This window comes from Nerophis lumbriciformis, linkage group LG08 (assembly GCF_033978685.3).
Source record: "Nerophis lumbriciformis linkage group LG08, RoL_Nlum_v2.1, whole genome shotgun sequence".
NCBI classification, from domain to species: Eukaryota; Metazoa; Chordata; class Actinopteri; order Syngnathiformes; family Syngnathidae; genus Nerophis; species Nerophis lumbriciformis.
Genome location: NC_084555.2, coordinates 19,587,501 through 19,599,685, shown reverse-complemented (window position 1 = coordinate 19,599,685; position 12,185 = coordinate 19,587,501). Strand labels below are relative to the sequence as shown.

Genomic DNA, 12,185 nt, shown 5'->3' with positions numbered 1-12,185 from the left:
CTTGTCCAGGGTCTACCCTACCTTCAGCTCAAATGCAGCTGGGATAGGCCCCAGCACCCACTGCGTCCCCGAGAGAGACAAGCGGTAGTAAAATGGATGGAGGGATGTAAAAGAAGGATCTAGTTACATACTTGAATCATGTATAACCTTTAATTCATTTACATCAACATTCATTAGTACATTTCATAAAATCCAATGTCACTTCATATGCATAATACTGCTTGCACTATATTATTTAAAACGATACAGATATTATTTGCTGGAATACATACTATTTCCATCTGTTAGATGTCATAAAAAAAAAACAGTATTACAAAATGTATATGAAGTAATAATTGCGTAAACATAAGTGCATTTTTGCATCAATTGAATGTAAACTGTATTTGGAAGGGCTACTATATTACTAAATATGCTACATACTTATATATATGACATTATGCTGGTGGTTCATATTGAGGTTTTATGCTTCCCAACACATTGTGTTAAGAAGTAATCATGCAATTGTGGGGATGGATTTTTTTTTTTTTTGCAGATAAATACAGACTTGAGTCTGGTTGTTTGACAGATGTAGTAATCACAGTTCTGATCCCTCATGGTATAGTAAATTCAAATGTAAACCTGTAACCACAATATTTATGTTACTGTACATGGCAGTACAGCAGAAGGGATAGGTTCGAACCAACAAACATTAGGCTACACCTTAAATTCAATGATGTAATTTTACTCCAAATTTGCAAATGAGAATCATTTAGAGCACAGGTGTCAAACTGCAGGCCTGGGGGTCAGTACTGGCCCGTCTTGTAATTTAACATGCCTGGAAATAATATGTCTATATAGTGTTTTAACTTGCTTACAAAGTGTATTTCATCTTTAGATGTTATTATATCTATTGCATGCAATTGTATATCCTTTTAACTTGAATATTGCGTTTATTCAACCAGATTAATCACACTTTTGGATTTGGATTAATCATGATTAATCACAGGTTATTACTCACGTGCATAATATAAATTAACTTGAAAAAAAGAGCCCAATATTTGGACACAAATGAAATTTGGCTGTCAGAATGTCATACATACATGTTTTAAATGTGTTACTTGAATGGACTACATGTGTTTGTTTAGAAGTTGGTAACAGTTTCTCATCTGGGTGTATTTTGAGGTGAATTCTCTCCTCACTTATCTTTGCATTGATGTATATATTGACATGATCACTGACCGTATAACAACCTACACCACCTTTCAGTTAACTATCTTCTGTTAAGGTAAGGAAGCATGTGTGGTCAAAATAAATTGATTGATTAATCTGCGTATGTACATGATTAATGCAATGTTTTTTTTAGATTAATCACACGAGTTAACTCGTTATTTTTGACAGCCCTACTAATAATGCCACAAATAGTATCCTATATTCCAATTTTTTTTTGTCAAAATAATAATACATATTAAAATATCTGCTTGAAGTATGATTTCAAAGCAAATTGTACACTGTAAAAATTGCAGTAGATTTTATGGTAAAAAAAACTGTCAGCTTAGTTACCAGATTTTAAACTTTATAAAAGTGCTACCGTAGTTCTATTTACAGTAATATGCTGTAAAAAAAACAAAACAAAAAAACACCATCAATTTTCCAGTTGACTTCTGGCAACTGAGCCGCCAGGTTTTTTTAACAATAAAATCTACGATTGTTGTTTTTACAGTGTAGTACTGCAAACAGCAAAACATGGTAGCTCTTTTTTTTTTACGTAAAAATTCTGTCAACTGAGCTACCAGTTTTTCGCCGTAAAATCTACTGTCATTTTGACAGTGTACAATTTAATGGATAACTTTGAAATCATAAGTCAAGCAGATATTAAAGTATTTACCTGAATTTTAACAAAAACATGTTTGGAATATATGATGATATACTGTAACACATGTTTTTACCATAACATCTAGACTGTTTTTAGAGTGAAAATATATATATACTGTATATATATATATTATAAAAAAATATATATATGTATATACATATAGACAGTATATACATTGTAGATTGTCACTGAAGGCATCAAAACTATGACGATTTCAGGTGACTACCTCTTGAAGCTCATCGAGAGAATGCCAAGAGTGTGCAAAACAGTAATCAGCGCAAAGGGTGGCTATTTTGAAGAAACTATAATCTAAAACATGTGTTCAGTTATTTCACATTTTTTTGTTAAGTACATAACTCCACATGTGTTCATTCATAGTTTTGATGCCTTCAGTGACAATCTACAATGTAAATAGTCATGAAAATAAACGTTTGGCCTGTACTGTATATATATATACATATATATATATATATATATATATATATATATATATATATATATATATATATATATATATATATATATATATATATATATATATATGTCTTAATAAGGTTATCCAAAAAATAGTGCTCGATACCGTAGTAGAGCGCAATGTATGTATGTGTGGGGAAAAAAATCACAAGACTATTTCATCTCTACAGGCCTGTTTCATGAGGGGGGGTTCCCTCAATCATCAGGAGATTTTAATGGGAGCATTCACATACCATGGTTTATATAGGGCACAGAGTGGGTGGGTACAGGCTGGCATAGGGGCGTGGTGATTGGCTCATGTGTTACCTAGGAGGTGTTTCCGTCTGTGGCGGCATGCTGTTACAATTTCGCTGCGCTTGTTGAGGGATGACAGGTCTGGACGGTGAATAATAAACAGTTTCTCTTTCAAGCATAGGTTGCATCTTTTATTACCACTATTGTAAGGTGTGCTGGATGCAAGAATTTGCCATGTTATTGAATATTCAACATTATTGTCTTTGAGGTCCCAAATGTGTTTGCTGAGTTCTGTGGTATTCCGCAGGTTTTGGTTCCTGAAAGAAGCCTTGTGATTGTTCCATCTGGTTTTGAATTCTCCCTCGGTTAATCCTACATATGTGTCGGATGTGTTAATGTCCTTGCGTGTTACCTTAGATTGGTAGACAACTGATGTTTGTAAGCACCCCCCGTTGAGAGGGCAATCAGGTTTCTTTCGACAGTTACAGCCTTTGTTGGTTTTGGAGTCGCTCTGTCCGGGGGCCGACGGCTCATTTGCAATTGTTTTGTTGTGGTTTGAGATCATTTGTCGTATATTGTTCATACAGCTGTAGCTCAATTTAATGTTGTTCTTGTTGAATACTTTTCTTAGGGTGTTGTCTTTGGGAAAGTGTTTGTCAATCAGATTGAGGAATTTGTGTCCAATGTTAGTTGAGACGTTTTTGCTGTATGGGGGGTTGTACCAGATGATGTCGTTTCGTTTTCTGTTCTTTTTTGGCTGGTTTCCTGGCGTGGGTTCATAGGTGAGGGTGAAATTGTATCCGCTTTCATCAAGGGCTTTTTGGTACGGGGGGTTGCTTGGTCAAATTCAGCTTTGCTAGATGACAGCATCGATAGCCTTTTATTAATTCCGGTAGGTATTCTTTTCGTGGTGGTGGGTGGGTGGTTGCTGTCATGGTGCACGTATTGGAGTGTTGTGTTGGGTTTCGTGAATGGTTGGTAGCTGTTATTTCTCAGGTTGAAAGTGACGTCAAGGAAGTTGACGGTTTGCTTGTTGGCTTCAATCGTGATCCGTAGGCCGTTCTCTTTGAAAATTTGGCATATGCGCTTCTTGGTATTCTCGCTGCTCCTTGGCGAGGCGCGACACACTGCCAGTCCGTCATCACGGTAAATACCAAGGTTCAGATTGAGGCTAGCGAGCTGGGAGAGGAGGAAACTCCCAACGAGTTCACACGTTTCTGCTCCGTCAAAACTTCCCATAGTGACGTCAAATGTTGCATTGTTCTTTTTTTGCCATGGTGTACTGTTGTGGATGAGAATGGAGTTTTTTGCGGGGATGATGATGTTTCTTTCGTTGCCTGTGATTGAGTCGTAGTCTGAGGCGAAGTCTAGTGCTTGAGTCAGTAGGTCTTGCGTGATGGAAGGGTAAAATTCTTCGATATCAAAGGAGATAAAGTTGTGCTGTTGTTTGTCTTGGATGTTGTTGAACCATTTGATTACTGCTGCTGTATTTCTCCATAACCCAACATGCCGACTAATAAACCCAACTAAATCTGAAATAGGAAAAATCAGCAAAATAATCCTGGACAGAGTCAACACAAAAATCAAGGACAAAACACCACTCAACCAATGGAGAAATACAGCAGCAGTAATCAAATGGTTCAACAACATCCAAGACAAACAACAGCACAACTTTATCTCCTTTGATATCGAAGAATTTTACCCTTCCATCACGCAAGACCTACTGACTCAAGCACTAGACTTCGCCTCAGACTACGACTCAATCACAGGCAACGAAAGAAACATCATCATCCACGCAAAAAACTCCATTCTCATCCACAACAGTACACCATGGCAAAAAAAGAACAATGCAACATTTGACGTCACTATGGGAAGTTTTGACGGAGCAGAAACGTGTGAACTCGTTGGGAGTTTCCTCCTCTCCCAGCTCGCTAGCCTCAATCTGAACCTTGGTATTTACCGTGATGACGGACTGGCAGTGTGTCGCGCCTCGCCAAGGAGCAGCGAGAATACCAAGAAGCGCATATGCCAAATTTTCAAAGAGAACGGCCTACGGATCACGATTGAAGCCAACAAGCAAACCGTCAACTTCCTTGACGTCACTTTCAACCTGAGAAATAACAGCTACCAACCATTCACGAAACCCAACACAACACTCCAATACGTGCACCATGACAGCAACCACCCACCCACCACCACGAAAAGAATACCTACCGGAATTAATAAAAGGCTATCGATGCTGTCATCTAGCAAAGCTGAATTTGACCAAGCAACCCCCCCGTACCAAAAAGCCCTTGATGAAAGCAGATACAATTTCACCCTCACCTATGAACCCACGCCAGGAAACCAGCCAAAAAAGAACAGAAAACGAAACGACATCATCTGGTACAACCCCCCATACAGCAAAAACGTCTCAACTAACATTGGACACAAATTCCTCAATCTGATTGACAAACACTTTCCCAAAGACAACACCCTAAGAAAAGTATTCAACAAGAACAACATTAAATTGAGCTACAGCTGTATGAACAATATACGACAAATTATCTCAAACCACAACAAAACAATTGCAAATGAGCCGTTGGCCCCCGGACAGAGCGACTCCAAAACCAACAAAGGCTGTAACTGTCGAAAGAAACCTGATTGCCCTCTCAACGGGGGGTGCTTACAAACATCAGTTGTCTACCAATCTAAGGTAACACGCAAGGACATTAACACATCCGACACATATGTAGGATTAACCGAGGGAGAATTCAAAACCAGATGGAACAATCACAAGGCTTCTTTCAGGAACCAAAACCTGCGGAATACCACAGAACTCAGCAAACACATTTGGGACCTCAAAGACAATAATGTTGAATATTCAATAACATGGCAAATTCTTGCATCCAGCACACCTTACAATAGTGGTAATAAAAGATGCAACCTATGCTTGAAAGAGAAACTGTTTATTATTTACCGTCCAGACCTGTCATCCCTCAACAAGCGCAGCGAAATTGTAACAGCATGCCGCCACAGACGGAAACACCTCCTAGGTAACACATGAGCCAATCACCACGCCCCTACGCCAGCCTGTACCCACCCACTCTGTGCCCTATATAAACCATGGTATGTGAATGCTCCCATTAAAATCTCCTGATGATTGAGGGAACCCCCCCTCATGAAACAGGCCTGTAGAGATGAAATAGTCTTGTGATTTTTTTTCCCACACATACATATATATATATATATATATATATATATATATATATATACACACATTAATAATCAAATGCATAGGCAATTGTGTAACACTATCATGAGGAAAATCTTTATACATACAGTATTTATTAATATATGTTCACTGTTACAAGCGGCCCTCTGAGGGAAGCCGAAACTGCGATGTAGCATTCAATGAAAACGAGTTTGACACCCCTGATCTAAATTCTTTCAAAATCTTCTGTTAGCAATTATGTGAGTTACAACACAATTTGCTAAAATAGTAGGCAAAATTCATAAATCATAAGAAAATGAACCTCAAAACTTGGTGCAGTGTAGTTCAACCTACAGGCACTATACATTCTGAACAGCGTTAAAAGGTGTAAAAAAAAAAAAAAAAAAAAAGGCAACTTGAGTTAACTTAAATCATCACTCTTCATCACAACATAAAACATTACAGATTATAAATTGACATAAATGAGTATTTCGTGTTTTTCGTGTGGCATAGATTCTATTATGTCATGTGATATGGTCATATTTGGTGTTTTTGTGGTTATTGCTGTCGTTGAAAATTACCTAACTTGAGTCTTCTGATGCTTCTTTTGCAGTTAGATACTTAAATCTGCTCATCATGCCAGTAATGCTCCTGTGAGGTAACTGCAGCGCCACTTTTAGATGTAAAGATTTGAAAAGCTATGGCAATGATATGCAGTGTTAACAGTCTTCATCCACTAGGAGGTTGCACTTATTGCTTTGGTCTTTCACACATTCAGGATTCAGGCATTTGTGTGAGAAATGACAACACAAACAAAGTGTATCATGCTACTGAGCCACTTCCTGTCATACGTTTACATACACTTGTCATAATAATGCCATATTAATTCTGGGCCCTTAATAGTTTATTTGACTGGTTATTTAATTGCACTACATAGATCTTCAATGATGGTTGTAAACAAGAATTGGGTCCGGTTGTTATCTTGTTTTTTTTACACTTCTGAGTCTCATTTGCACATATTATATAATAGACATTACATGCAGTTGCAAGTCCTCTATGTTAGAAGGAAATAGTGTATATACTGTGCCTTTTGTCAGGAAGTAGTCTTAGCCATGAAGTTGAATGAGCCAGTTCTTTTGTTGAGTTCTACAAAGTGTTTGAACTGTAAGTATTGTTCTTAATACACACCTACTGTTTGATTGTAACGTGCATCTCAGTTGTAGTTCCGATTGCCAGTTTGGAGGTTTTGAAATCACCATGTAACATCACTAATGCTAATCGGTAGCATGTCTATGAAAAAGCCAATGTAAATTAGCACTGAGCTAGCACATTTGGAAAGGGGAACTTTACAGTACTTTTGAGTGCCTTCTTGCTTTATTGGTATAGAAAAGCTTCATTCGGTACCAAAAAAAGTACCGCTTTCATTGGATCGACCAATACAAAGCTACTAAAGTCCAAGGATCTCAGTGAAGGATTTTTGTAGATTGTGGGTTAAGTCTATTGGGTCAACTGCAGATTCTAATAATAACACTACAAACAATTGTACTTTGTACACATGGATGTTTCACCACTTTTCCAAGGTCTGGAAGAAGACTGATAATGTCACTTTCAAATGAAAGGAAATTGGTTAGGATGTTCAGGAACCACTAAGACTAAAGCCTGCCATGACCTGGAATCTGGAACGCCAGTGTGGTTCACAGTAAAGACAGATTTACGGTATATCAACTGTACTGAGACAGTGCCAACCAAAAAGAAGCCTGTTCTCCAATTTGCAGCTGCACCACACGCACAAGCCAGTGCCTCTTGGAGGAACGTTTTATGGCTACCAGAGAAAGCTACTTTGTATGTTTGGAGGAGTCAAGGGGAAGCTTTCAAACCTAAGAACATTGAGTGTCAAGTGTCTGTGAGATTGCTTTACTTTCAACAGTTCTGGTGCGCTGCATAAAATGGAGTAAATCATGAAGAACTACCAAATAGTTAATTTTTACCTCAAATTAACAGCTAGACCGTTTAAATTTAGAAACCATTGGGCTCCAACAGGACAACAAACATCTGAACTAGTTTTGTAATGGATGAAGCAGGCTACGGTTCTGGAATTGTGGATCTTTGTGGACTATATTCTGGGCATTCAATCAATCAAACTGTACCGTGAAAGACACGTTCTAATCTAGAAGAATGTTCAAGGTCATTGACTAGATCTGACCAATCTAACCAATCTATGAACATGAACTGATTAAGCCTGCTTGGATGAGGCAAAAAGTCTTCTAAGACAAACTGAACAGTCCAGTTGCGATAGATTTAAAGCCCTGAGAATACAATGACCTGGATGAATGAAAACATCCATAGATGTGTAGCTGGGTCTGTGTCAGGAAACCAATCAGCTTGAATTAACTCTACCAGCTCTCCCAAGAAGAGTGGTCAAAAGTCCATATGAAGCTATTTCCCAAATTTGTGTGTACCCGACTCTTGTTTTTTTAAAACCCACTAAAGAAATGTTGTAATCATTCCTCTCTCGAGAAAGAACGGTTCAAATAAATCATCAGTGGCCCTAAATTTATATGGCATTCGTTCTCATGATGAGTGTATGTAAACTTCTGACTAGAACTGTATGCTCGTGTGTTCTTTCAGTGCAGTCATAGAGAAGTCTCCACACAGGAGCCGTTTCTGTGGAAAGACCTGTGATTGTGGCAATTCTCACTGCAGTGGACGATGAGCACCGGGTAGCAGAGTGCGTTGTCATAGTCTGGAGGTTCTTCATCGTCTGTGGTGAGGCGCTCTGAAAGACAGCGGGTGTTTTCACTGGGACTCTCCTGATCGTCCAAACTGCCGCTTCTCCAAAAGCAGCTCCGTTGTGATCCGTAGCGCCGAGCCAGGGAGAATCTGCTGCCACTGAAGGGGATTCGGGAGCTGGCTCCTGTACAGACGCTGAGGGCGCTTCTGGAGAACACTGAAGAGCAACTGATGGCTCTGTGGCATCGCTCACAGTTCTGCCGAATGCCGCTGAAGTTGGAGGGGCATTGGGCTAGGTCCATGAGGCCTGCCTCTGAGTAACTGGGCACCAACTGCTGATTGGACCGAATGTGCCACTCCAACTCTGTGCTGTCGATGGTGTTTACACGAGGGATGCGTCTCCAATACGGGCGATCATCACATGGCGTCACTGGGATGTAATCATGTCCAAACAGTTTTTCAACACGATAGTGGACGTATGCGGTGCGATACTCCGTGAAGACCCGTAGAGGCCATGAGAAGGTGAGGAACGAGGCAAACCAAAAGACGTAATGGGACAGATACCAGGGGTGTTGGTCTGGGTCAGACAGAGCCATGATATATTCCTTCAACTCAATGTTTTTCAGGTGCATGCCCTCCCTGGCCTCCATGTAGTCATCAAGGCCCTCATTGTCCGTAAAAAACCTGGCACGTTGTGTAAGGTAGGAATTTTCAGACTCAACGTTGGCAAAGCTAAAACACTTGGTGAAGCGCATCTTTGTGAGGGCAGACTTTTCTAAATTGAGGAGTTGTTTGGAGACATCTTTCACGCCGCAGTGACCATAGTCAAATTCAGCTTCGGCCACATGAGTGTTGACTCGCTCGTGGTAAACCTGGGTGCTGGTGTATGCGTCCCCATTGCGATAACGTGTGACTTGCCGTGTGCGACGCACGTAGTGGTAGCTGATGGCCTTCCACCAGATGCACGGCTTAGCTTGCTGCATTCTCTGGATTCGCTCATAAATGCCCTCCACGTCTACTTTGTGTTGCAGCTCGTTCTTGGCGTGACAGTGCCAGCACTCCACCAGGTAGACCAGGTAGAGCATGCCCAGCAGAGCCAGAGGGATGTATATGTAGCCATCAGAGCAGGGGCTGTCATGGTACATCATGGATTTCCCTTTGAATGCGCTGTCAAATGTGAGGCGGGTCACCTCTGTGACGTGACACCAAACCATCGCCCCCATGCAGCCGTACATGAGAATAGACAGGAGAAGACATTTCCAGAAACTCTCCCGACACAACGACTTGCTCAGCGATTGCTTATGAGGTTTTTGCTGAAGAAGAAAAATAGAGAAAAAAATCATGAAAAACATTTCTGTGTCTAACATATTCAAAGACTGATTAGTTTTACTGTAATCTATGTGTTTGACTTCTTTTTGTTTGAATTTTATTAAAACTTGGAGCCAGTGTCACATAATGGACTGTATGTTTCACCGTAAAGGCAGTCCTTGGTTTATGGCGTTTTGTGTTTCAACATTTTGGGTTACTATGTTTTGTGTTAGGACGTTTCGTGTTACATCGGTTGGTGTTGTACAAAGTTTTGTGGTACGACGTTTCATGGTACGACGTTTCATGGTACGACGTTTCATGGTACGACGTTTCGTGGTACGACGTTTCGTGGTAGGACGTTTCGTGGTAGGACGTTTCGTGGTACGACGTTTCGTGGTATGACGTTTCGTGGTACGACGTTTTGTGGTACAATGTTTCGTGTACAATGTTTCGTGGTACGATGTTTCGTGGTACAACGTTTTGTGGTATGACGTTCTGTGGTATGACGTTCTGTGGTACAATGTTTTGTATTACCACGTTTTGTGTTACTACATTTTGTGGTACAACATTGTGTTACAACTTTTTATGTTATGACCTTTTGTGTTACATAATTTTGTGCTACATTTAGTGTTAGGTTTTGCCTTACAATGTTTTGTGTTACGATGGTTAGTGTTACGACGTTTTGTGTTACAATGTTTTGTGTTACAATGTTTTGTGTTACAACGTTTTATGTTACAATAATAATCAATACAGTGTTTTGTGTTATCCAGTATTGTAAAGTATTGAAGTACAAATACTTTGTTGCTGTACCTAAAAAAATTTTTACGTTACTTCGCTATTTATATTTCTGACAACTTTCCCTTTTACTGCACTACATTTCCGGCATATCAGGTACTTTAAGAATTTTACTCAGGCAATTATCTAAAAGATTACTTCAACGTCTACAAAAGTAATTTTTTTTGGTCAGGTACTTTTTAGTAGTCAAATATTGCTTTCAAGTGTATTATACAAGACTGGTGTTATCACGTCACGTGTTATATTGTTTTGTGTTATGGTGTTTCGTGTTATGACATTTGTTAAATCTGCTTAAAGGGGAACTGCACTTTTTTAAAATGTTGCCTATCGTTCACAATCATTATGAAAGGCATGACGATGGATGTTTTTTTTTGTATTCTAAATATTGAATAATTGCGATAAAAGTCCACTTACAATGGACCCTATGGGAGCCGTTCAATTCTGCCTATAAAGCCCCTAAAAAAACATCCAAACACCTACATTAGGGTTTTATATACATGATGTGAGTATATATGTAATGTAGTAACGGGCACATTTATAATAACATTTAATATTTACATATTTTGATCATTTTAAGCATATGCGGCGCATTAATTTAAAAAACTCATCACAGCGTTTGCTTTTTTTTTTCTTCTCTCCATCACTGATTTCTGCTCACTGCAGACTTTATGAGAGCCAACAAACATAATAAAACACCACTTATTTAAGGTCTGCTTTCATTAGGATGTCTTTTCATGTTGTTCTCAACAGTTCCGGGTCCTAAATAGCTGTCGAAGTATTCCAACTTGTCGGATTACATCCTCAGCCATCTACTTTCCAGGTGAGATGCATGATTTACTAACTCCAGTAAACTTACAGGGAGCAAGGAAGCGAGGAAGGAATGATGTAAACATAGGCACACACTTTAGTGTTCACGACGCCGCTATAAATAGTTCATCTGCAATAGCGCTTATAATAACAATATCATTAAGACTTGGTTAATATTCAAGTTACAAAATGTAAATGGAGTATTGTTGGCGCTTATTCTTTAAGATGTCAATAAATTTCTCAATCAATCAATCAATTTTGAATGGTTATTTATTGAATTTTATGGGCGTAATACAGGACCTCCCATTGGCTCCGCTGTAAGCAAACTTTAATTTATCCATCCATCCATCCATTTTCTACCGCTTGTCCCTTTTGGGGTCGCGGGGGGTCACTGGAGCCTATCTCAGCTGCACCCTGGACAAGTCGCCACCTCATCGCAGGGCCAACTTTTATTTACATTCATTTAATATTTAGAATGCGTTAAAAAAAAAAAAAACATCTGTCATAATTATTGTGAACGTTAAGCAAAATCCCCGTAAAAGTGCAGTTCTCCTTTAAGTGTTATTTAGGGGTAGGGGTTTTGGGAACAAGTGATTTTTTTTTCATGTGGCTTAGAATTCCTGGCAGCAGCCCTGCTTGAGTACAATATATTTTGGTCTAAAAGTCGACTTACAGCGCGTCGCAGATTAAGAACTCCTTCATAAACTGAGGACCCCCTACATGAATGTTTTTGGACTGTGAGTGGGAGCATAGGCGCCGATCTACATTTCTGCCAGTGGGTGCTCGGTGTGT

The 12,185-nt window shown here is 39.4% G+C and overlaps 1 protein-coding gene across 1 annotated transcript in view; it reads right to left on the bottom strand.

The window, feature by feature from the left end:
- Positions 1 to 5,824: 5,824 nt before the first annotated feature.
- The window catches only part of LOC133611250 (transmembrane protein 151B-like), a 10,371-nt gene continuing 4,010 nt past the window's right edge, over positions 5,825 to 12,185 (bottom strand). Inside the window, exon 2 of the mRNA XM_061967947.1 lies at positions 5,825 to 9,796. Within this exon, the coding sequence (XP_061823931.1) occupies positions 8,387 to 9,796 (1,410 nt within the window). The 3' untranslated portion in view covers positions 5,825 to 8,386. The remainder of the gene's footprint in view (positions 9,797 to 12,185) is intronic.